General features: G+C 46.4%; 2 protein-coding genes across 5 annotated transcripts in view; both read left to right on the top strand.

Moving 5' to 3' along the window:
• LOC125447514 (ras GTPase-activating protein nGAP-like) overlaps positions 1–14,776 on the top strand; it is a 98,927-nt gene extending 84,151 nt beyond the window's left edge. For both annotated transcript variants that reach the window (XM_048521956.2, XM_048521957.2), the window contains 6 exons: positions 775–875; positions 3,670–4,039; positions 5,265–5,396; positions 6,856–7,028; positions 9,566–9,650; positions 11,915–14,776. In XM_048521956.2, coding sequence (XP_048377913.1) covers positions 775–875; positions 3,670–4,039; positions 5,265–5,396; positions 6,856–7,028; positions 9,566–9,650; positions 11,915–12,145 — 1,092 coding nt within the window. In that variant the 3' untranslated portion in view covers positions 12,146–14,776. The remainder of the gene's footprint in view (positions 1–774; positions 876–3,669; positions 4,040–5,264; positions 5,397–6,855; positions 7,029–9,565; positions 9,651–11,914) is intronic.
• Positions 14,777–20,756: 5,980 nt separating this feature from the next.
• LOC125447558 (uncharacterized) overlaps positions 20,757–26,242 on the top strand; it is a 75,539-nt gene continuing 70,053 nt past the window's right edge. For all 3 annotated transcript variants that reach the window (XM_059639934.1, XM_059639936.1, XM_059639935.1), the window contains exon 1: positions 20,757–21,019. In XM_059639934.1, coding sequence (XP_059495917.1) covers positions 20,887–21,019 — 133 coding nt within the window. In that variant the 5' untranslated portion in view covers positions 20,757–20,886. The remainder of the gene's footprint in view (positions 21,020–26,242) is intronic.

The raw sequence follows: 26,242 nt of genomic DNA, 5'->3' as shown, positions 1-26,242 counted from the left end.
GCTCGGCTCTGATTGACTTGTTGACTTTGAACCTGGTTTACCCGAAGTCCCTGAACCAACAGTCGAATGTAGAGCCAGGCTGTTAGAATGGTCCTTGGATGCCTCCTCCAAGAATTGGGCTTGAGGTAGTTTTACCCAGCTAGCTCTTACTGGGAATGTGTTTCTGACGTAACTACTGCCAATCTATCACTGAGTTGGTGTTGTCCAAAAGAATATTGGAATGGGAATGATTCCATTTCTCTTTGGTGGTTGGTATTGATGCTGGAACATTGTACAGAGAACTTGCATTTTCAATGGGCTTTGATATAATGACATTGGAGTGCAATGGTGCTTTATTTTGTGCTCAGCGCCCTAAAGCATCATGTGGTGTGCCAAGGTCCTTTACAACTGTGTTATATTTGTGAGAATCTTCCAAAGCTTAGTCTGTGAACCGATCCAGGAGATACAGGGGAGATCAACAAAAGCTGGGCTGTAGGTTTCGAAAAATATTTCCGAGGAGGAGGGAGTAGAGAAACGGGGAGTGCTGGATGAAGACAGGCCCCTTTTTGTCAAGTTAAATGAAGTTACAGGGCATCAGAGGGGAAGGGGTGAAAAAAGCTGCAGCTTAAGTCCTTTGATATTACTAAACGTAATCAATGTGCCTTTAAAATGACATAACTTTCAAATTGTGTTCCTGTCTGTCTTATCTTGTCTCCCCTTTCATGTTCTTCCTTACTGCAACTTATACAATCCTGGCTGCCACTGTTGTCGTCTCATGCCACCTACAAATGACAGCGAGAACTGGCCAAACTGCGACCTCTCCCTGCCATTCTCAACGGAATCACCCACTCACTGAAAAACCCAAACATACCACTGCTCCAGCACCAAGACTTCGGGTAAGTCTGAAAAAGCCCTCCTTGTGGAGGAATTATTGCCTGAGGTGGAGTATGGAATGGAACAGGATTCCCACGGTTGTGGGTGATTTAGGAAGAGCAGTATAGAGTATAGGAATCGATAGCAGGAGTAGGCTGTTCAGCCCCTCAGATTTGTTCCAACTTTCAATTTAGATCATTAAGATAAGATATAGGAGCAGAATTTGGCCATTCAGCTCATGAAGTCTGCTCTGCCATTCGATCGTCGCTGATGTGTTTCTCAATCCTGTTCTCCCTATAACCCTTGATCTCCTTACTAATGAAGAACCTATCCATCTCAGTCTTAAATACACTCAGTGACTGGGCTTCTACAGCTTTCCATGGTTGATCTACAGTTTAGCATGTATACTTTTTGTCTCAGCTTGCTTTAATATGTTTTTCTTTCCTTTATTCATTCATGGGAAGAGGGTGTCGCTGGCTGGGTCAGCACTTATTGTCCATCCCTAATTGCCCAGAGTAAAACACATTTCTGTGGGTTTGGAGTCACATGTAGGCCCGACCAGGTAAGGATGGCAGTTTCCTTCCCTCAAAGACATTAGTGAACCAGCTGAGCTTCTCCAGTAATTGACAATGGATTTATGGTCATCAATAGCCCCTCAGTTCCAGATTCTTTTATTGAGTTCAGATTCCACTGGCTACCAGGGTGGGATTTGAGGCTGTTTCCCAGAACATTAGCTGAGCTTCCTGGATTAATAGTCTAGCATCATTACGGTAACCACATGACTTCCCCCATGTCTGATCTATAACTGCTCGTGAGTCAATTGAGAAAAGTCAAAATATATTCAACACGGTGTCAGGAAGTGTGTTCCATAGGTGATGTCAGGGGATTAGCAGCATTGTTCCATTGAGTTATCAACTCAAGGGGTTAACTGAAGAATATTGCCCAATAGGATGCTGTAATATCAGAATGGAGGACCCAAGGTCTAGCTGGCTACTGCGTGGTTCAGAAAATGGCCAAAGGTGGTGCCTGTATCTTACTGTCATGTCTGTCTGTGGATCTGTGTTTTTCTGTTGTGTTTTTTATGTGTGTCTGTGTGTGTGTATGTGTGTGTGTCTGTGTGTGAGTGTGTGTGTGTCTGTGTATATAAGTGATAGTGCGTATGTGTGTCTGTGTGTGTGTGCATGTGTATGTGTGTGTGTGTGTGTGTGTGTGTGTATGTGTATGTGTGTGTGTCTGTGTGTGTGTCTGTGCATATAAGTGATAGTGTGTATGTGTGTCAGTGTGTGTGTACATGTGTATGTGTGTGTGTCTGTATGTGAGTGTGTGTGTGTCTGTGTATATAAGCGATAGTGTGTATGTGTGTCAGTGTGTGTGTGCATGTGTCTGCATATGTGTGTGATAGAGTGTGTGTGTGTGTGTGTGTGTGTGCATGTGTCTGCATATGTGTGTGTGTACATGAGTCTGCATATGTGTGTGATAGAGTGTGTATGTGTGTGCGCATGTGTCTGCATATGTGTGTGTACATGTGTCTGTATATGTGTGTGATAGAGTGTGTATGTGTGTGTGTGTGTGTGTGTGTGTGTGCATGTGTGTGCATGTGTCTGTATATGTGTGTGATAGAGTGTCTATGTGTGTGCATGCATGCATCTGTGTGTATGTCTGTGTGTGTGTGTGTGTGTGTGTGTATGTCTGTGTGTGTGTGTCTGTATGTGTTGTGCGTGTGTGAGAGATTGTGTGTATGTGTCTCTGCGTGCATCAGTGTGTATGTCTGTGTCTGTATCTGTGTGTGTGTGTGTGTGTGTGTGTGTGTGAGAGTGTGTGTGTGTGTGTGAGAGAGTGTGTGTGTGATTGTGTGAATGTGTGTGTGAGTGTGTGTGTATGTGTATGAGAGAGTGTGTATGTGTATGAGAGAGTGAGGGTGTGTGTGAGTGAGTGTGTGTGTGTGTGTGAATGAGTGTGTGTGTGAGTGTGTGTATGTGTGTGTGTGAGAGTGAGTGCGTGTGTGTGTGTGAGAATGTGTCTGTGATTATGTGAGTGTGTGTGTGTATGTGTGTGTGTGAGTGTGTGTGTGTGAGAGTGAGTGTGTGTATGCGTGAGAGTGAGTGTGTGTATGAGTGTGTGTGTGAGTGTGTGTGTGTATGTGTGTGTGTGTGAGAGTGAGTGCGTGTGTGTGTGTGAGAATGTGTCTGTGATTGTGTGAGTGTGTGTGTATGTGTGTGAGTGTGTGCGTATGTGTATGAGAGAGTGTGTGTATGTGTGAGTGTGTGTATGCGTGAGAGTGAGTGTGTGTGTGTGTGTGTGTGTGTGTGTGTGTGAGTGAGAGTGTGTGTGTGTGAGTGAGTGTATGAGAGAGTGAGTGTGTGTATGTGTGAGTGAGTGTGTGTATGCGTGAGAGTGTGTGTGTGTGTGTGTATGTGTGTGTGTGTGAGTGAGTTTGTGTGTGTGAGTGTGTGAGAGAATGAGTGTGTGTGAATGAGTGTGTGTTGGAGAGTGTGAGAGTGAGTGTGCGTGTGTAATGTGTGAGAGTGAGTGTGTGAGAGTCTGTGTGTGTGAGTGAGTGTGTATGTGTGTGCGTGTTTGTTTATGTGTGTGTGAGTGTGTGTGTATGTGAGTGTGTGCTCGATAACAAGGTGTGGAGCTGGATGAACACAGCAGGCCAAGCAGCATCTTAGGAGCACAAAAGCTGACTAAATAACGCTTGCCATTCCCCTCCATGACACCTGCCTCTATGGGAGGGTGAGGGAAGGTCCCAGACGAAGACGTTGCTGTGGACCCAGTTTGCTGCACAGTCCTTAAGCACAATGCCTTTTCTTTCAGTGAGTATTGCCGGGAAGACAAGCCAGTCTACGTAGCGCCCAAGAATGTCCAGACAGTGAGTGCCTCGCTGCTGAGCCTGAACCAGTGTCCCCAGGAACAGCACCAGCTGAAGTGCAGTGGGAAACAAGACAAGGCAATGTCAGTGGTGAAACGGACCCAGAGTGCTCCGGCTCGGAAAAGACCGAACATCTCCCGGCAGCACTCGGCGCTGGAACCGGCGTCTGGGGTGGATGGGCACGCCAGGGAAGACACGCTCGCAAACTTACCAGAGAAATCTTACGCTACCCTAACCAAGGTTCCCCTGTCTGATTCCCACTCCTTAAAGTCATCGCACACCTGCCCACAAAGCAACCCGCGCCTCAGAATGCAGGTAATTGCCTTGTTCCTCAGACACTTCCTCCTCCTGTGCTGCATGCTGATGCCGGTGAGCTTGTGCTGAAACCCAAAATGCTGGGAAAATGCAACAGATCCCCAGGCTCCTGTATAGAGGGACTTGGATGTGAATCCTTCACTGTAACTCCAGAAGGGGATTCATTTCTGGTGAAATATGTTTGCTGAGCAGGGGTGCAATGTTAAACTTGCGTGGGATCTTGGTTCAACCATTTAGAACAACAAGAGCTCTTTGGGCCATCGTATCTGCATTGGTCGTCGAACCTCTATCTACTCTAATCCCATTTCCCAGCACTTGGCCTGTCGCCTTGCCTGCTTTGGTGCTCATTTCAATAATTTCGAAATGTCTGGAGGCTTCCTGCCTCTACCACCCCATTGTTTTTAACGTGGTGAATTCCAGATACCCACCGCCCTCTGAGTGAAAAAACATTTCCTTAAATTCTCTTTAAACCTCCTGTCCCTTTCCTTAAAACTGTGCCCCCTGGTTATTGACCTCTCTAGAGGGGAGATCTTTCTCCCCATCCACACTGCCCATGCTCCTCACAACTGTGTTCACCTCTATCAGGTGCCCCTCCCTCACTCCCTCTGCTCTAATGAAAACAACCCTAACCTACCCAGTCTCTGTTGCTGAATCGCCCCAGCCCAGCTCAGAGTCTCCTGTGTAGATCCACAGCATTGTGCGCTGCCCTGATTGTAACAAGAATCTGGAGGCTTCAAAGAATATTCAACATGGAAAGCCGGGATGAAAACAGAACCGAAAGGCTGTGTCTATCTGGAAGGACCAAACGGGAGGCTGAAGAAGAATGGGGTGATAGAGGTCTTTACAGACATGAGGTGGTTGGTAGAGACCAAAATTGTAGTGTTATAAATATACATTTCGTAACAACCAATAAAACGTCCTCCATGTCAGTTCTGAATGGAGACATTGGCTAACTCTTTGTCCATTGGTTAAAACCACACATAGGTAACCAATGGCTGAGGCCAAACGTACTTTCCTATTGGTTGGCACAAATTGTAATCCTTCACTGGCTGTCCCAGTTGACCTCACGCTGAGTAGTTTACACCCTTACATACTGCCGTCACCCCACCTGCCCAGACCCCAGCCTCACTCATGGGTTTGGTTCTGAGCAGGTCTTGAATTGTGCAGTTCCTTAGGATTGTTAGTGCACGTATCTGAAGCACCGACTCTGTTGTGTCTGTGACAGGGCCACAATCCCCGCCTGATGCCAGTTGACTCATTCAGAAAGTCTCAAGTTCCGTGGGAGCGCATCTCTGGACATGAGGAGTGGTCCTGTCAGGCAGAGACAGGAAGACAAGACTTCAAACCCTTTGAGAAGGTATTCAGGCTGGACACCAGCACCTGGTTTTGATGAACTATCTATCTCCGATTGATGTGTGCTTTTAAAATGGGGCAGCTTTCAGAGCTGATCACAACAAGTGTGGGGAAGTGCACATGTTGCCACAGCAACTGGGACCCTATCGTGAGGAAGTAAGGAGGGGATGGATGGGTGTGGTTAGCTCAGTTGGTTGGACAGTCAGTGTGGATCAGACCCATGTCAGCAGCACCAGAGGGTTCAATCCAGTGGATTCAGGACCTCCCCCCACCACCCCGCACCCTGTGCTGTCCCTTTCAGGCAGGAACCTCAAGGAAGAAGAGATGAGTCATCTGAAGTCAAGTGCTTTGGGGACCCCTGAGGTTGTGAAAGGCACTATATAAATTCACGTCTTCTTTCTCTTCTGAATGCACTGGGTACTGGTTAGCCTTCAGCTGGTTGTAGCAAGTATTCATGCTCACATATGGGGATCTGCAGTTTCATTCAGCCTGGGCAGTGGCATTACAGCGGATTTCTATCCCTTGTTCACCAGAGGTTGGGTACCAGTTGAGAGTGGGAATAGGCACAATGGGCCGAACGATCTCCCACTATGCCATAATGACTAGCCCAGGACATTGTCTATTGTAGCTTCCTCACTGTCCGTCCCAAATCAGCTACCGTCCGAAAATCTATCTCTCTCTCTCACACACTCATACAAGAGGCAGCACACAGCTGACCGGGAATCACTGCCACTCCTGTGGCCCATCACATTCGGACTACTCCTGTCTTCCTCCTTGAGGTCTCTGCCTGAAAGCAGGCCCAACCCAGAAGGGACAGCAAGGTTTGGGGGGGGGAGGGGGGGGGCGGCGGTCGGGGGGTGACGGTGGGGGCGGGGGTCCTGAATCCACTGGATTGAACCGCCTGGTGCTGCTGACATGGGTCTGATCCACGCTGACTGTCCAGCCAACTGAGCTAACCACACCCTCCCTAGTTCCTCCCTAAGGAGTCCCAGTTGCTGTGGCACTTTTCCACACACATTGTGGTCTGGAGCTCAGGGCCATGATAGCTGAGGCTCCAACTTTCTATCCACTTTATAGCTTGACCCAGAATCTCTACCATACTATCTGCCTTTAAAGGGTGCTGAATTTGGCTGTGTTAGACACACAAACCTTCTGCATCCATATTGTGGAACCTGCAGCTTTTGAATCAGAGGTAGGGACATGAGCAACTGTGCTAGACAGCTCTCCCATCCTGGCTCTAATACAGTGCAGTTAGCTGCTTGAGTTCACATGGGTGGGGGAGTTAACATTGGGACCAGTTTGGTTTGGTTCAATTCTGTCACATTCCCTGACTGTAGGTTAGCCCCCTTTCCCAGAATTCCCAGCTGGCCTGGAAGAGCTGAATGTTCGAACCCATGCACAGAAACTAATAACATCTCCCCGCCTCCCATTCCCTCGCCCCTCCTCCCCATTCCCTATCCCAGCATGAACAAGACATCTCGAGCCTCCAGCAAAACGTGCAGACCATCAACGAGGAGCTGAAGCAGTTTAAGAACCACATTGACGAGCATGTTCAGAGAGTGCTGCAGGAGAGCGAAGAGAGGCAGAAAGCCCAACTGGAGGAGAAGGACAAGCAAATAAAGGATCTGAGCACCAGGTGAGGATGCATTGATCCGTGAATAGCTCACTGCCCAAGTCAACTTGGATTGTACGAGGCCTGTTTTGGAGCACTGTGTCCAGTTCTAGGCTCCCTGTTATAGGAAGGGTATTATTAAACTAGAGATAACAAGGCGTAGAGATAGATGAACACAGCAGGCCAAGTAGCATCTTAGCGGCTTTCCTGCTCCTCTGATGCTGCTTGGCCTGCTGTGTTCATCCAGCTCTACACCATGTTATCTCAGATTCTCTGCAGTTCCTGCTATCTCTGATATTATTAAACGAGAGCAGGTTCAGAAAAGATTTACCAGAAAGTTGATAGGAATGGAGGGTTTGAGTTATAGGGAGAGACTGGAAAGTGCACACTGGAGTGTAGGAGGTTGAGGGGCGACATTGTAAAAAGTTTATAAAATAATGCTGGGTATGGATAGGGTGAATGACAGGTATCTTTTCCCAGGTTGCGGGGGGGCAGGATTTCAAGACTTGGGGACATATTTTTAAAGCGAGAGGAGAAAGATTTATGAAAACACTTGAGAGGCACTTTTTTTGCACAGATAGTGGTTCGGTGCGGAATGGACTTCCAGAGGAAGCGATAGATGTGGATACATTTACAATGTTTGATAGACATTTAAGTAAGTACATAAATAAGAAATGTTTAGGGGTTTATAGGGCAGGAGCAGGCAAGTGGGGCTAGTTTAGTTTGGGATTACGGTCAGCATGGACTGGTTGGGCCAAAGGGTCTGTTTCCATGCTGTTTGACTCTAGGACTCTCATTCAAACCTGCCTCTCAACCTGTGTCTGAAACTATGGCTTAGCTGTGGCTTTCTGTCAGAGTGGAGTGTAATGCAGAGATGGCAAACTACTGTTGTGTTAACTTCTGGGACAACCTCACCTGAGTTGTGTTCAGCAGGAACAGTGGTTGGGGAATAGTGCTAATCTCAACAACAACAACTTGGATTTATATAGCTCATTTAATAAAAACAACTCCACAAAGTGCATAGCAAAAGGCCATTCTTGACAATGAGCCGCAGAAGGAAGTATTCAGACAGATTCAATAATTTGAGTGGGGGGGGTGGGAGGAAAGCGTTTCTTAAAGGGCATGTAGAGAGGTTTGGGGAGGGAATTGTAGAGCTTAGGGCCCCAGCAGGTGAAGGCGCAGCCATCAGTAGTGAAGTGATTCAAATCGGCAATGTGCACTTTGGAGGAGCAGAGGGATCTCGGAGGCTTGTGGAGGCTGGAGGATGTTTACAGAGAAAGGGGACGGCTGAGGCAGTGGATCAATTCAAAACCGAGAATGAGAATTTCAGACAGAAGCCAGTAAGGGCCGATGAACGGGCGGGGGGCTGCGTGTGTGGTGGCAGAGTGAGATTTGGTGTGAGCGAGGAAATGGCCAGCTGGGTTTCGATCAAACTGTTCTTACTGGAGAGTGGAGGATGGGAGGCTGTCAGGATGCCTTGGGAATAATCTGAAGGTGTCAATAGCAGTGACGATGGTTTCAGCAGCAGATGAGCCAGGATCAGAGTTGGAGCTGATGGTGCTGTGGATGTGCAGTCCTCCAATAAAATAATCAAACAAGCTGTAACCCATAGAGACATGGAGGAGCAAGAGCACAGTGAGAGGTTGGGCAGGGAGTAAGGAAGTCATGGAGTCATGTATCATACCAAAGGCCCTTCAGATCTGCACTGACCTATCTACACATCTCCCACTTTGCAGCGCTTGTGGGAGTGTGGGACTAATTGAATAGGTCCTCTAAAGAGTAAGGAAATGGCTCAATGGTCTGCATTTTGAGACTCTGAGGTGCAATTGAGTTGGTTTAGAGAGACATAGATATTTCTGGGTCATAATGTACCATTGTATTTAGGAAGTTTAGTTTGGAATCGAACACTTCTGTTGAGTTTTGGCATTGACCCTCTCGAGTCAGAAGCTTGTGGGCCAAAGCCCCATTCTTCATCTCTTACTTTAGCCATACCTAATCACCACTGCTGCATGGGTTTGACCTTTACTACTGGGTAGAGAAGATCCCTTGACAATCTTGATTGAACTAAGAGTAGCAGAGGTCTCCTGGTTGGCATTTATCATGCTCCCCATTTCATGAAAAAAAACCAGATGAACTGACGACACGCTTCATTGCTATTTATGGGATCTTTCTGTGCACAAATTAGCTGCCATGGTTTGTCTACAGAACAGGAATGACTCCAAAGGCTCTACATGGGCAATGAAACATTTTAGCTCCCGTGATAGTTGAAGTAGAAATACAAGCTTAATTTGGTAAGATATTTCCAATCCAGCCGAAGGCCCATCACCTCCAACAGATTTGATCCAGCAGAGATGTGAGATATTGGCACAAATGTTTGGTCTCATGAATGAATTAACCAAGTTCAAACTCTGCATTCTGTTCCTCGGATTACTCACCCACCTTTACTCTGCTACCCTCACTCTTGATGGGCACATTCCTCTCCTATTTCCCGTGACCCGCCATTGTATGTGTTACCATCATCCTGGCTTGACCCTGATGGGAAATGCTTTCTAATTTTCCAGACTTGAAGCAGTTGAAGAGGAGAGGAGGAAGGACATTGAAAAATTAGAGCTTGCTGCCCAGAACCGGCAGAAAATTGAGTCTTTGGTAAGTATTGGCTGCCCTTTGTCAGCTCTATCAATCCCTGCTGGAGGCCATTTAGCTAACTCTTTCAAAGACCTGTTCACTGTAATCCCACACTCCTACATACCCCTGCACCATTCCTCTCTAACTACACGTCCCATTGTTCTTTGAAAGGTTCCAGTGGGACCCGATTCCACTGAGCTTTCAGGTGAGCTCCAGATCTCATCAAACCTCCTCTGTCTGAAAATATTTCTCCTCGTTCCTCCTTTAGTTCCTTAACTAATCATTTTCAACTTATGACCCTGTTGTTAGAGGTGCACTCTCCAGAGGAACCAGTTTCTCCCAGCTTACTCTATCAGAACCCTCTCTGCCCAAAGACTTTTGATCTCCTCTGTTCGGTCTCCCTCTGCTCTGAAGGAGAGTCATCAAACATGAGTGAACTCCCACATCCCTGGTTTGCTAAATCCTTCTCCATTCTCTCTGCAGTGCCTTGACAATCTTTCTCAGGTGAGTAGCTCATAGTTGAACAGGGTGATTTGTTTTACTTTCTTAATGCCCCTATTCCCAAAGGCACTGACAACCCATACACATTTTTGTTTAGTATCTCTCCCATCTCCTGTGGTTCCACACATAGTCAAGCTTGTTGATTCTTAATAGGCCCTATTCTCTCCCTAGTTGTTTGTTTGCCCTTAATATAATTGTAGAATCTCTTTGGACCTTATCTACCAAGGCTATCTCATATCCTCTCTTTGCCTTCCTGATTTCCCTCTGAAGAATGCCCCTACACCCCTTATAACCTTCAAGAGATTCACGTGACCCCAGCTGCTCTAACTCGGAGTACAGTGTCCACAGCGTCACCCTGCTATGAGAAGGCTATTATTCAAATTGGAGAGGGTTCAGAAAATATTTACCTGGATGTTATTGGAAATGGAGGGTTTGAGTTAAAGGGAGAAGCTGGATAAGTCTGGGAATTTTTTCACTGAAGCGTAGGAATTTAAGGGGTGACCTTAGAGAAGCTTATAAAATCATGAGGGGCATGGATAGGGTGAAGAGCAAAGGTCTGTTCCCCAGGGGGGATGAGTTCAAAACTAGTGGGCATCATTTTTACGGTGCGACGAGAAAGATTTAAAGGGAACTTGAGCTGAAACCTTTTCACACAGAGGGTGGTTCGTGTGAAGTGATAGATACAAGCACAATTGCAACATTTAAAAGATATTTGGATGCGTATAATAATAGGAAAGGTTTGGATAGATACGGGCCAAATGAGGCGAGTGGGACAGGTTTAGCTTGGGACACTTGGTCAGCCTGGGTGAGTTGGACTGAAAGGCGTGTTTCCATGCTGTATGATTCAGCGACTGTCTGAACCATCTGAGCACACTGTCGTGTCACCTTCAAGGATTTGAGAACATACACCTGAGGTTCCCCCTCAACATTTAGATTCTGCGAGCCCTCCATATTATTTCCCTGCAAAGTCTGTCACTTAAACGAATTTAAAACGAATTATACGAATGTCATAGAACCACAGGTTGTGGTCCATAGAATCTCTACAGCGTGAAAGCAGGCCATTCAGCCTGTCAAATCCACACTAACACTCCAAAAAGCATCCTACCTAGACCCTCACCCTAACCCTATCCCTGAAACTCTGTACTGCCCATGGCTAACTCACCTAACCTGCACATCCTGGACATTGTGGGACAATTTAGCATGGCCAATCCACCCTAAGCTGCACATCTTTAAACTGTGGGAGGAAACCGGAGCACCGGGATGAAACCCACGCAGACACGGGGGGAATGTGCAAACTCCACGCAGACAGTCGCGTGAGGCTGGAATCGAACCCGGATCCCTGGTGCTGTGATGCAGCAGTGCTAACCGCTGAGCCACCCATGTGCTTAGCATCACCTTTCTATCTATTTTTAGCCAATTCAATGTCTCTGCTCCTCTTCTACTGGGGAAAGGGCACAGTAAGGAGACCAAGTGCGTAGCTCTTTGAAAGAGTTGGTGCAGCATTGTTGGATTGTATGGCGTCCTTATGCACTGTGTCATTGTGTGGTTTTATTCCACAAGATCAGTTATCCAGGCAAGCTAACAGTTGTCATCCCACTTCTAAGCATGGTTTGAAAAGAGGGCAGGAAACTTTAGGGAAATTGGGACAAGCATTTTGAATGTTTAAAGACAAAGATTCATCCGCGAACATGCACAGCTTCATTGCACAGCTCAGCTTAGGCAGTTTTAACGAGGGGCTTGTGATCTATGCTCTTAACCTGATGTTTCTTGGTGTTCGAACACAGGAAAATTGCTTCACTGCACTGCAGGAAGAACATAAGGAATTGCTGCTCTCTATCAAGGGATTGAAGGACAATCACCAACCAGCGGACTCCAACCACGTTGCTCCATCGAGCTCCACGCCCAAGGCTCCATCCAAATCCAAGCCTGCCCTCGCGGCCAATTCCAAGACAGCCCCCATTCCCACCGAGCTGCTGGTGGTGGAAAATGGTCAAGTGGAGGTCAACAGTTGCTAAGGGCTGCCCTAGACCTTTCAGAACCACGTTTCTCCCACCGGATCGGGAAGAGCTGGGAAATGTGCACATTTTTCGTCATCCCCCTCCTTCCATTCCAGCAGCTTGAGTGCGCGTTGACGTTGCTGTTCATCCTCCTTGTACCAGTGAGGACTGGGCCTTAAATGTAATGTAGTGACGTGCCTGGAGTGTGGGTTACAGTTACTGGTACCCACTCAACGTCATTGCAAATGTTGACATTATTGTCAACCGATCATGAGTAACAGGGCAAGAATGGGGTGGTGGGGGCAGAGGTGGCAGGTTTCCAATTCATTCCAGCCATGGACTGTACCCCACAGAAATAGACCACTTCGCCCAATTGGCACAGACTGTTGTTTATGTCCCAAGTACCCCTCCTCATAACACAATGTTCTGGGGACATGGGTTTGAATCCCGCAACAGCAGGTGGTGGAATTTGAATTCCATGCAATTCTGGAATTAAGTGTCTAATGATGATCCGTCGTCGATTGTCGGAAAAACCCATCTGGTTCACTAATGCCCTTTAGGGAAGGAAACTGCCAACCTTACCTGGTCTAGCCTCCATGTGACTTCAGACCCACAGCAATGTGGTTGAGTCTCAGTAGGCAGCTAGGGATAGGTAATACATGCCAGCCTAACCACTGATGCTGTCATCGTGCAAACGAATGAACAAATAAACCCTTTTCATCTTAACCCCATCATATAACCAGGAGACTACATTAGAGGAACTTGCAACATTGGAAGCAGTGTGTCCTCTTTAAGCACCTGTTCTTCTTTCCAGATTTATTTTAGTGCTGCTCAGGGGATGGTATCTTAAGCTCTCCCTGGTATTTCCTGCGTATTTCTGGAGGTAGATTACAAAGAACAAAGCCACTCTACTTTTTGCACTATTTCGCCAGTTTCCTGCACCTAGTCCCTTGCAGGGTCCTGCCTTATATTGCCAAATCGAAGCAAAGAGATCAGCAGCGCTCTAATATATCCACTAGTTCTCACTCCAAAGAGAATTTCTTTTTTAAATAATTTTTTTTGTATCCTTGGGATATGGTTGTCATGAGCAAGACCCAGCATTTCCTGCCTCTCCTGATTGCCCACGAGAAGGGGGTAGTGAGCTGCCTTCTTGAACCACTGCAGCCTGTGTGTTGTAGATAAACCCACAGTGGTGTTAGCTCAGGATGTATTGACCTAGTGATATTTAACTCTTCGTCGGAAAGGTTGCATGACGTCTTGGGGAGAGTCCGCCTGTTGAGGGGATGACATTTTGAAATCAAAGGGAACATTTTGTGAACAACACCATGTAATATTTCTGTACATTTGTAAAATAGCATGAGCTTTAGGCATGGTAAAGTATCAACATATTCCAGAACTGGTTGCTTCGTAGTTTGGTTTTGAAATGCAAGATTCTGTGTTTGTCTGCACTGTTATAGCGAGCTAATTCAATGTATTTCTGGAATGAAGTATCTAATGATGACCGTGGATCCATTATCGATTGTCAGAAAGACACATCAGGTTCACTTGTTCGATTTATAAAATGTTTTGAGGATCAGTTTCAAGTCCTGGTTTATACAATATACAATATAGTTTGGGTTTTACAGCTTAACAGCACCAATTTGCATCTATTTTGCATCCCTAGTGCAGCAAAATATTCCAAGGAAGTTTGTGGGAGCATTATAAGGGAGAAATTGTCACATATGTTGGCCATGGAGGTCAAAATGTTTAACTTTTAAGGGGAATCTTAGAGGAACAGTGAGGTGGAGTAGTGGCGAGGACATTGAAACAAGATTAGGCCATTCAGCTCTTTGGTTACTGTTTGATGAAATTGTTATGAGGAAGCCAGGTAGGTCCAGAGCTTAGGAGCTCAGCGCCTGAAGGCACAACGTAGGGGGCTGAAGAGGCAGATATATCTGCATCGTGCAAGATGCCAGACTGTTGTGGATCTACAGAAGGTTTCAAGGACAGAGCGGGTGAAGACCATAGAGGGATTTAAAGACCAGAATGAGAATTCAAAACTGAGGCACGATGGGGCCGAGATCAATGCGCGTGGGTGTCTTGGGATGTATGCACTGATGCAAGTTAGACACTGTTGTTTGCTGAGTTTTGGGTGAAATCAAGTTCACAGAGATTAGAAGACCAACCATTGCAATAGTCAAAATGAGAGTTATAAAAGGAACTGTCAAAGGGTTTCAGCCACAGGATCATTTGAAGCAGGGATAGAGATGGTCACGCAGGGAGCACATGTCAAACTGAGTTATGTCAGGGGCCAGGCAGGGGACATTGCAGCCACTTGTGAAGAGACATAGAAAAGTTTTAATTTCACTACTTGGTTGCACAAATTCTCAAAAACTCAATTGGTTGAGCCTCAGTTATTCAGAGATCAGGAAGGTCACCACCAAATGTCAGTGCAGTGTGTAGGCATGAGGGACCACTTTGTGTAGGTTACCACAGCGTTAGCTGCCATGTTCTGAGGTGACGATGTGTGACCACCATCTCGTAAGGAAAAAAAAATTAAAACTATTTGTATGTACTTCACCATTCTGGCCGTGGGATTGTCTGAAATTCTTTTTGGCATCGTGAGTGATGTTTCAAACTGGTAATAAATAATGACGGTTATGCAGTTAATGTTTGACTCAGCAAAGTTTCCTCTGCAAGTTCAAGTGATCAAAAAACATAACAGTCATGGCACTGCCAGACAGTTGCCAAAACAAGAGGCTCAAAGTATATTTTCATCTTTGGTTGTGTTCTGAGATAGTAATGGATCCCAGCAGATCCAATCACAGGTAAATCTTGAGAGGAGTTTCTGTCCTACATCTGGGAATATTATTCCATGCCCTTCACATGTGGCCAGGATTCATGTTAAAGCTCAGCATTCAGTATTGGAACTCTCTCCCCCTCAAATTATCTCCTTCCTGCAATATAGTTCCTCTCTTCATTTTAGGGCGGAGCGGTGGCTCAGTGTTTATCACTGCTGCCTCACTGTGTCAGGGACCCAGGTTCGATTCCAGCCTCAGGCCACTGTCTGTGTGGAGTTTGCACATTCTCCCCGTGTCTGCGTGGGTTTCTTCCAGGTACTCCGGTTTCCTCCCACAGTCCACAAAGATGTGCAGGCTAGGGTGGATTGGCCATGGGAAATTACCCTGTAGTGTCCTGGAATGTGCAGCCTGGGTGGATTAGCTATGGGAAGTGCAGGGTTACAGGGATAGGTGGGGGTGGTGGGTCTAGATGGGATGCCCTTTGCAGGGGTTGGAGTGTACTTGATGGGCCAAATGGCCTGCTTCCACACTGTAGGGATTCTATGGTTAACCACATTGTGAATGACCGATGTTCTGAGTGAAAAGATTGAGGCAATTTTAGAGCAGGACTTTTTTTACCTGAAGACAGGGAGCAGGTGAGGAACATGAGGAGCCCATTCAGCCCCTCGAACCTGTTCCACCCTTCGTTCAGATTATGACTGGTCTGAATGATAGCTCCACCTACCTGTCTAAAAGGCCTTGCCTAACTAGGACTACCTGCCTTGGTTTTGCTGTTGCCAACTCATGGGGGTGTAAACATACCGGAGTTCTGCAGGACCCCAACAGGAATGGGACTCTCTCCCTTTCACTGTATATTAACCAGGTCGCAGGTGATGTTCCCATCAGATGCCTGAGCCTGATGAAGCCCATGGTACTTAGAATTGAGTGAACATTGGAGTGAGATTTGATGGTCCAACTGAATTCCTTCGATGATGATGACACATTCTCATTATGCTATTGAGAGGCAGGTGAAATCTTTAATCCCGCTCAAAGGTCATGCAGACTTCCCAAAGTTTGAGGGCAAAGAGGTAACTCGCGAAGTTAACCAGACTGCTGTAGGCCTGAACATGAACGGTGCTTTAAAACAGCATAACTGATAGATGGAAAGGGGAAAATATTGGGCTGAAAGCTACCAAAAGTCAGCAAAGTGTCTTTTTTTTTAGCCTGGTTTTGCGGAGGGTTACTCTCTACGAGACGTAGCTGGTTTTCACATTCTTCGTGGGCCTGTACTGTGCTATACTGTTTAATGTTCTGTGTTCTATGTACTGTCCCAATTGTACTTCACCAGTCACTCACCACACCAGCACACTCCCAGCCACAACTAGAATCTCCCATGGGCCCTAGGACCAATGTCCTCTTTGAACTGCAGCCATACACCCAGTCAGCATTGATAGCCCAGAGTTACCCTTCATTGAAGGTCTAGTGGGACAGCAATCATAAATTAATGCTTCTCAGAGGACACAGTTAACACTTCATTGCATGTCCATCTGGGCTTCCCTCTATGTTTTGCTGTTTTCGTACCAGGCCACACAACTCACCTGTCCTTAGCCCCAACTCATCTCCCAACTACCTCTAGGTCACCGCTTATCTCCAGGTCAATGTTGCTCACTCTGTAACGCTCAGTGTAGCCCACCATCTCCTCACTGTTCAGTGTGGTGCCAACACATGCAAGAGAGCTTTTGAACATTTTGATGCACTTCGCTTTTATTCAGACACAGCAAAAGTCAACAGACAGAAGCTTGCTTTGACCAGATAAAGACAGGTTGCCTTTCAAGTACCTGCCTGTAGTAATGAGTGAGTGAACACTGCATCCAGCTCCCATTGGCTAGAACCAAGTGTTACTCTGCCTCTCTCTGGCTTGGAACACCCGATGCTGTTGTGCTCTCTTGATGCAAAAGGTAAGGTTCCTCCTGCTTAGCGTTCTCATTTTCCTCCTGCTCTACCATCACACCAGCTCTTCACCCTGCCATTCCAGTTGTGTGGGGCACTGGGTGCTATACTATGCAGCCTGCTTTGGGGTTTATTACAATGAATGGAACTGGATCCTGACGGATCTCCACACCTATGCCCAACCAGAGGCCTGCAGATGCCCTGATGGTTTACACTGGACTTGCAGGACTGACTGTGGCCCTGTACGAGGACAGGAGTGAAACAGAGCTCCTGACCCTGACTGCCCTAGGACTGTGATTGCATGATGCCTCTGAATAGCTGTGCCACCAACCCCGCTCCCCACCCCCCCTGACTGATGGCAGCACCCTCTTTGATTTGACTGAGGACCACGCAGCTCTGAGATGGGGTAATTCAGTTGAAGCATATGTGTGGTGTATCTCCTGTGTACTGCTGGAACATGACACTGGTGTGAAATTGATGCAGCTGTAACAACTGAGGAACTCGCTGACAACCATCACAAACCACTTGGCTTTATATTAACACTGAACAACAGGGCAGGATGCAACTGAGGAGGTGAGGTGCGAAGAAAGAGGTGAGCATTGCAGTAGAATAAGGGGGTGCTAAGACACTCTGAGATGCAGCCTAGTCTGCCCATGTGTAATTGTAAAAAGTGATACGAGGGTGCCCCAAAGTGCGGAGCGTTCTGTGTGTGGATTGACATGTGCCGCGATAATGGTGTGAGGCTGGTAAGTGTCAATGCCAATATTCACGGACATGAGTGACATGCCACCACTGCACATTGCACACGGTCTATGACGCTGGTGATGGGTGTTTGAGATGAAGGGCAAACTGTGGTCACCAGGTATCTGCTTGGACTCTAATGTCAGGGGTTGTCAATGTTTAGTTCCTGTCAGGCAGTGAGGAGGCTGGGAGAATCTACACCAATGACGGCAAATTAAACAATAACACAGCTTTCAGGAAGTGATAATTCACAGAAAATTAGCCTCTCGCTGCTCACCAGTGAGTATTTGGCCTCATTGTTAAGCACTTGTTTGGACAATGGGATTTTTGGGTCTTGATGTTGAGATGCTCCTCATTGACTACCTCCTGGCTACCTCACCGTGGCCCACATTTTTCATGGTGTGAGAAGCGAGAAAACGCAAGCAGGAATTGATTGAAGAGAGAGAGAGATGTTGAGGAAGTGGAAGCATTCTGCTTGAAGGAGAAAATTGGGTGTTAAAAATGATGCACTCTTACAACAAGTGAGGAGAAACTGTTTCCAGTGTAGCAAAGGACAAACATTAATGATTAGTTAGTAAAAGGACAACAGGGGAAATCACCCATGAGTTGATCTGGTTTGGAATGAACTCAGTCAAGGAGGCCTATTCGATAGTAACTAACAAAAGTGAATTGGATGGAGACATGTTGGAGAAAGGCAGGTTGGGAAAAGGCCAGGGAGAGTAAGGCAAATTGGGTAGCTCTCTCTACAGCCAGCAGAGAGACAATGGGCCAAATAGACTCTTCCCTTCTCCCCTTTGGTACAGGAACTCCCCACCTACGTCCGTGACACCACCCACGCCCTCAACCTCCTCCAGAACTTCCAATTCCCTGGCCCCCAACACCTCATCTTCACCATGGACGTCCAGTCCCTATACACCTGTATTCCGCATGCAGATGGCCTCAAGACCCTCCACTTCTTCCTGTCCCGCAGGCACAACCAGTCCCCCTCCAACGACACCCTCATCCGCCTAGCCAAACTCGTCCTCACCCTCAACAACTTCTCTTTCGATTCCTCCCACTTCCTACAGACAAAGGGGGTGGCCATGGGCACCCACATGGGCCCCAGCTATGCCTGCCTCTTTGTAGGTTACGTGGAACAGTCCCTCTTCTGCACCTACACAGGCCCCAAACCACACCTCTTCCTCCGTTACATTGATGACTGTATCGGCGCCGCCTCTTGCTCCCCAGAGGAGTTTGAACAGTTCATCCACTTCACCAACACCTTCCACCCCAACCTTCAGTTCACCTGGGCCATCTCCAGCACATCCCTCACCTTCCTGGACCTCTCAGTCTCAGTCTCAGGCAACCAGCTTGTAACTGATGTCCATTTCAAGCCCACCGACTCCCATAGCTACCTAGAATACAGCTCCTTCCACCCACCCTCCTGCAAAAATTCCATCCCCTATTCCCAATTCCTCCGCCTCTGCCGCATCTGCTCCCAGGATGAGGCATTCCACTCCCGCACATCCCAGATGTCCAAGTTCTTCAAGGACCGCAACTTTCCCCCCACAGTGGTCGAGAATGCCCTTGACCGCGTCTCCTGCATTTCCCGCAACACATCCCTCACACCCCGCCCCTGCCACAACCGCCCAAAGAGGATCCTCCTCATTCTCACACACCACCCCACCAACCTCCAGATACAACGCATCATCTTCTGACACTTCCGCCATCTACAATCCGACCCCACCACCCAAGACATTTTTCCATCCCCGCCCTTGTCTGCTTTCCGGAGAGACCACTCTGTCCATGACTCCCTTGTTCGCTCCACACTGCCCTCCAACCCCACCACACCCGGCACCTTCCCCTGCAACCGCAGGAAGTGCTACACTTGCCCCCACACCTCCTCCCTCAACCCCGTCCCAGGCACCAAGATGACTTTTCATATTAAGCAGAGGTTCACCTGCACATCTGCCAATGTGGTATACTGTATCCATTGTACCCGGTGTGGCTTCCTCTACATTGGGGAAACCAAGCGGATGCTTGGGGACCGCTTTGCAGAACACCTCCGCTCGGTTCGCAATAAACAACTACACCTCCCAGTCGCGAGCCATTTCAACTCCCCCTCCCATTCCTCACACGACATGTCCATCATGGGCCTCCTGCAGTGCCACAATGATGCCACCCGAAGGTTGCAGGAACAGCAACTCATATTCCGCTTGGGAACCCTGCAGCCCAATGGTATCAATGTGGACTTCACCAGCTTCAAAATCTCCCCTTCGCCCACCGCATCCCAAAACCAGCCCAGTTCGTCCCCGTTCCCCACTGCATCTCAAAACCAGCCCAGCCTGTCTCTGCCTCCTTAACCTGTTCTTCCTCTCACCCATCCCTTCCTCCCACCCCAAGCCGCACCTCCATTTCCTACCTACTAACCTCATCCCACCTCCTTGACCTGTCCGTCTTCCCTGGACTGACCTATCCCCTCCCTCCCTCCCCACCTATACTCTCTCCACCTATCTTCTTTTCTCTCCATCTTTGGTCCACCTCACCCTCTCTCCCTATTTAATCTATAACTCTCACCCCATCCCCCTCTCTGATGAAGGGTCCAGGCCCGAAACGTCAGCTTTTGTGCTCCTGAGATGCTGCTTGGCCTGCTGTGTTCATCCAGCTTCACACTTTGTTATCTTCCTGCATTGTATTCAGTTGGCAGGAATGGTACAGTACCAGTCCCCGATCTATGCCAAGTTGATTGGGAGTTGGTCATGTAATTGAAAACTTGCTTGACTCTGCAGTAATTGAATCATGTGTGTGAAGCCCACCCACTGGTTGTGGTAAATGGCTTCTAAAGGTCAGACTGACTCCTACAGTGAGGGTACCACTCTGAGACTGGAACAGAGCTTGCTGCTACGGCAGAATAACCGAATCTCTGGCCTTTATCTAACTCACAACAGACTCCATTAAGGAAGAAACTCACAAAACGATCCCTGAACTCAACCATATCTTCCCCCCTCCCCACTGCTCCCTACGCTGAGGGTTATAAAGTGATCGAGAAAGGGCAAAATTGTAAAGCAGAGATCATTTCTGATAGCAGTCCTCATTTTTGCTGATACTTCACTGAGATAAGCAAATCACAGGAAGTACAGGAGATAACATCAGTATCTCTCAGAAAAAGTGTGTTCGGAGTCAAACATGATGCAAGAAACACAAGTTTAAATGCCCTGCCTGCCTGTTCTGAAAGGTAATGCACAATTAGCTCACTTTGAGCACTTCACTAGCAGCTGAATACTCTGCCTTGCTGAAGGGTTTTCTGTTGGAGCTGGCCCGATCTGCACCATGCCTGAGGCCATGCCTCATGAGCCAACCTACACCAACTTCCACATGCTCCGTGGCCACAGGGAGGACGAGACCATCTACAACAACTGTGATGTCCACCGGGAAAACAGCAGGCGAGCGAGAGGATTCCAAGGTAAAGAGTGAGCCCTGAACAGCCTGCGACCAAGCCACCTTTCCAACATGAAGGGACTACAGGATCGCTTCAATTGAGGCGTTCAAAACCCTGAGGGAGTTTTGATGGAGGGGATAAAGAGGAGCCATTTCAATTGGTGGCTGACGGTATTCTATCACCCACAGAGAGCACAAACATGTTCGAACATTTCGCAAAAAATACTGTCTCTGTTTAACACAGTGATCTTGAAAGTGCTGCCCAAGTTGGGAGCAGGTTCACTAGCGACTGTCTAAAGGGAATTGGGCAAAAGTTTGATCTTGAGAAATCAGTGGGGACTTGTAGCGGGGTGGGGTGTTGGCAGGGGACAGCAGGTCCTATGGAAGGTTACCGGGCTGGCACAAACACGATGGTTCGAATGGTCTTCTGCTCCATTGCAATGAAATCTGCTTCTCGAGTTCTGTTAAGCAGCATACTCAAGGTCACAATTAACTTACTATGTTAAAAAAATCCTCTTAACCCTGTCTCTGCTTCTTTCTCCAGTTACTTTAAAACTATACCTCTTCCAGTCCTCCTGTCACTGAAAACCATTTCTCCTTACTTACTCCATCCAATTTCTTCCTCGTGAATGCAATAATTTTCCCGATGTCTGTACTGACTGTAGTGGTAGCCTACTAAACTTTCAAGAATTTTCCTCAGACATTGGGGGAAACTTTCCTAGCTTGCTACTTTTTCTTACATGGAGACAGGGAAAAGAGAGAGATGACTAGCCTCCTCTTATCTAAACATGTCCACCATCCACGACAGAGAGAATGCAGCCTTTGAAAAAGGTACAAGAACTATTAGTTCCTTGAAAGTGCAGTTACAGGTAGATAGGATAGTGAAGAAGATATTTGATATGATTGCCTTTATTGGTCACTGCATTGAGTATGGGAGTTGGGAGGGTCATGTTGTGGCTGTACAGTACATTGGTTGGGCTGTTTTTTGCAATACTGCATTCAAACCTGGTCTCGCTGCTTTAGGAAGGGTGTTGTGAAACTTGAAAAGGTTCAGCAAAGATTTACAAGGGTGTGTCCAGGGCTGGAGGGTTTGAGCTACAGGGAGAAGCTGAATAGGCTGGGGCTATTTTCCCTGGAGAGTTGGGTGATCTTATAAAGGTTTATAAAGCCAGGAGGGGAAGAGATAGAGTGAATAGCCAAAGTCTTTTCCCCAGGTAAGTGAGTCCAGAACTACATTTCATAGTTTTAAGGTGAGAGGGGAAAGGGTTAGAAGTGTCCAAAGGGGTCAACGTTTTCACACAGAGGGTGGTGTGCGTATGGAATGAGCTGCCAGAGGAAGTGGTGGAGGCTGGTACAATTACAACATTTAAAAGGCATCTAGATGGGTACATGAACAAGAAGGAATTTAGAGGGATATGGGCTAGATGCTGGCAAATGGGACTAGATTAATTTAGGATATCTGGGTCAGCACGGACAAGTTGGGCCGAAGGGTCTGTTTCCATGCTGTACAGCTCTATGATTCGATGACTATATTTTTGATGGAGTTGACAACCATTTGCTAGATTTAGAGCTCCACTATTTGCACGGCAATTATAACATTGGGGTGTTTAAATGAAAAATCAATCTTTTCAACACAGGATGGGGCCAGCTCAGTGATGTAAAATGGACGGTATTTCAAACACAATTTTCGGTTCTTTTATCGCTGAGGTATTTTAATTACCATTTATTAAAGAGAGCAAACAACTTGGGAAATAAACAAAGAATTGATCTGAAATATTGTTCCAAATCTTTTTTGTCTGGTGATGCAGAATTTGGATATTGTCAAAAAAGAAGGCATTTCTTTCTTGGAGCTTTTCATCTCGTAGTCATGACGACAATGTGTAAGAAATACCGACACAAAGCGGGATCATGTCTCAGACTGTGTGAAAAGAGAGGGCTGATGACATTTTGCTTGTGGTAACAGTATTTTTTCAGAAATGATGTGGAAATGATCAAGGAAAGACAAATCGAAGGGGTACGGGGGATTAATCCCCCTCTATTCCTATCCTTAACTTCAAAGGGCTACAAGTCAGGCCACGTTTGAGGGGCAGCTTGTACGGAAGGCAGAAATCTGTCTGTCAGATTAGATCCAAATGTTGTGTCGTGAAATTCTCAGTTAGGGGTTAACACTCATAAGCAATGAAAAGAAACCTCTAACAAAAATAGAAGTTGCCGCAAAAGCTCAGCAGGCCTGGCAGCATCTGAGGCGAGAAATCAAAGTTAATGTTTAGAGTCCAGTGACCCTTCCCCAGAATTCTCTAGTTGATTAAATTTGAGTAAATTATCATTTATTCCAGCAGAAAGAGTGGTCACACTGTTATCATTAACATTTTCACAGTGCACAAAAGAAGGATATCTAATTTTATTCCACATTTAATGCACTCCATTTCCATTGTACCCCCAAATAAATGCTCGATGCTAAACCACTTGTGCACAGATAATTTCTGAAGGTACACAGAATTGAAGGAACTCTAAAATCAACCTTAATCTGAGGCAAGGAGAAAGAAGGACTGCGTAGGTGCATTAGGAGCTCGTATCAAAGTAACCCAGTGGATAATTCTCATTATTATGAATTTTGACAGAATTTATAAAATTCCAACTGATCTATTTTTATGGCAGTTAGGAGCTTTCATTTATGATTTCAAACTTTGCAATCTTTGTCTCACTGAAATGGTGGAAGTTTGGGTCAACTGGGGGTAATTTCTGAAACACTGGTTGGTTGCAGCCTTGGGACAGAAATTCTGGGAATGCAGACTTAGGAAAGGGGAGAAATTCCATATAGATTCTTACCAATTTTTATAGATGCACCACAGAAAGCATCCTACCGATGTGCATCACGGCTGGGTACGGCAACTGCTCCCCAGGACCATAAAAAACTACAGAGAGTTGTAAACACAGCCCAGACTACCGTACAAGCCAATCTCTCATCCATTGGCTCCATCTATACTTCTCACTGCCTCAGGAAGGCAGCCAACATCATCGAAGACCCTTCCCACCCTGGTTATAATCTTGTCCACCCGCTTCTGCTGGACAGAACACACAAATGGTTAAACACACGCAACCGACAGATTTAAGAACAGCTTTTTCCCCGCTGTTACTAGACTTCTGAAAGGACCTCTGAAAGTTTAAATTTAATGTTGGTCTCACTCTTTGTGCACCTTCCCTGCAGCTGTAACATTGTATTCCTCGCTCTGTTCTATTACCCTGCTGCACTTTGTATGGAATGGTCTGCCTCTAATGCATGCAAAACAAGACTTTTCACTGTACCTAGGTACATGTGACAATGATAAATCAAATCAAATCAAAAGAACTACCCACCTCCCTAGGGGCTTTAAATATCCTTGCACAGTTTAAATCTCTGATCCTGCCTGTCTTACAGACCCCTTCTTTATTTTCACATACTGTTATATGGGTGCTATAATGACAGAAACAACCCATCTAGCTTATCTTGCTATGAAAGTAGAAAGGAAACTCAGCAGCGCTGGAGAGAGAAATAGTGTTAATCTCTCTAGTCCAGTATGATTCCTCTTTGGAACTCCACTCCACAGATGCTATGGTAGCCAATGGCATTCTCCAGCACTTTCTGATTTTATCCGTAGTGTAGCTCCTCTATTAGGGGATGCAACGGCCTTGTGGTATTATTGCTAGGCTATTAATTGAGAAACCCAGCTAATGTTCAGGGCCATGGCAGATGATAGAATATGAAATCAATAAAGAGTCTGGATTTAAGGGTCTAATGATGACCCTGAAACCACTGATGTTGGAAACAGCCGATCTGGTTCACTAATGTCTTTTAGCGAAGGAAACTGCCATCCTTACCTGGTCTGGCCTACGTGTGGCTCCAGACCCGCAGCAATGTGGTTGAATCTTAACTGCCCGCTGGGCAATTAGGGATGGGCAATAACTGCTGGTCCAGCCAACGATGTCCGCATCCTATATGTGAATAAAACAAAAACAGAACTGTCCTACACACCTCTCTGCATTAAGAGTTAATAGAGTCATACAGCATGGAAACAGATCCTTTGGTCCAACCAGTCCATGTAGAACATAATCCCAAACTAAAATAGTCCCACCTGCCTACTCCTGGCCCAAGTCTCTCCAAATTTTTCATTCCACACATGAACTACCCTCTGAGTAAAAAAAATTCCACTTGTGTCTTTTTCAAATCTCTCTCCTCTCACCTTAAAAATGTACGTCCTAGTCTTGAAATGCCCCATCATAGGGGATTTCCTCCGGCAAAGACAACTACCATGAACTCTAATTATACCTCTCATTATTTTATGAACATCTATCTGCCCTCAATCTCCCACGCCCCAGTGGAAAAAGTCCCAGCCTATCTAATCTTTCTTTATAGCTCAAACCTTCCATATCCAGCAGCATCCTGGTAAATCACTTCCAAACCCTCTCCAGCTTGGCAATATCCTTCCTATAATGGGGTGACCAGAACTGGAAACAGTGCCCCAGAAGAAGCCTCACCAATGTCATGTACAACAGCAACATGTCTTCCCAACTTCTACACTCGCTTACTCCCAACTCTTAACCACGAATAAAGTCTGCTCCAGTGCATCCCTCTCACATTCTAAACACTTCTCTCCAATTATCCTGGAAGCCTCCTCTATTTGAATTGAATCTCCTCTCTCCTGATCTTAACATGATATGTCTTTAACATTTAAAACCAAATGCAGATCTCTTTAGCACATTGTAAAGGCCAGAAATTTTAACCTTCACTTAGCGTGTTTTGTTTGTAGAACTCTCATTCCAAGGTTTATTTTGTGTGATAATTTTTCTAATTAATGTAAATGTTCTGCTTTGATATAAGTGTCAGAGCACTTTGTATATTTCAGAAAAGGATGTTTCTGTGATTTTCTGCTTGTCGAATCTCCAATGTGGGGAGAGCTCTCCTCGTATTCTGGCCAACATTCCTTTCTCATCAATGTGATCAATGCCACATAGATTCATATCACACACAGAATGGAGGACTTTCTTCCCATTGTGGCTGTGCTATCCCTCTGAAAGATTTTTAAAAATATTAGTCACAGTTCCCTTGCTCTTTCCCCCAGGCTCTGAAATTTTAATTTCTCTTTGCCTTTTTACATATTGCCCAATCTTCCTTTTGGAAATTATAACTCATTCTGTTTTCATCACTTTTGCAGGCATCATGATTCAAGCTGCAACCACTGAGGAAGGCAATGGCCCAGTGGTATCATTG

This window comes from Stegostoma tigrinum, chromosome 35, assembly GCF_030684315.1.
Source record: "Stegostoma tigrinum isolate sSteTig4 chromosome 35, sSteTig4.hap1, whole genome shotgun sequence".
NCBI classification, from domain to species: Eukaryota; Metazoa; Chordata; class Chondrichthyes; order Orectolobiformes; family Stegostomatidae; genus Stegostoma; species Stegostoma tigrinum.
The sequence above is the reverse complement of the archived record's forward strand: the minus strand, read 5'-3'. Positions and strand labels throughout refer to the sequence as shown.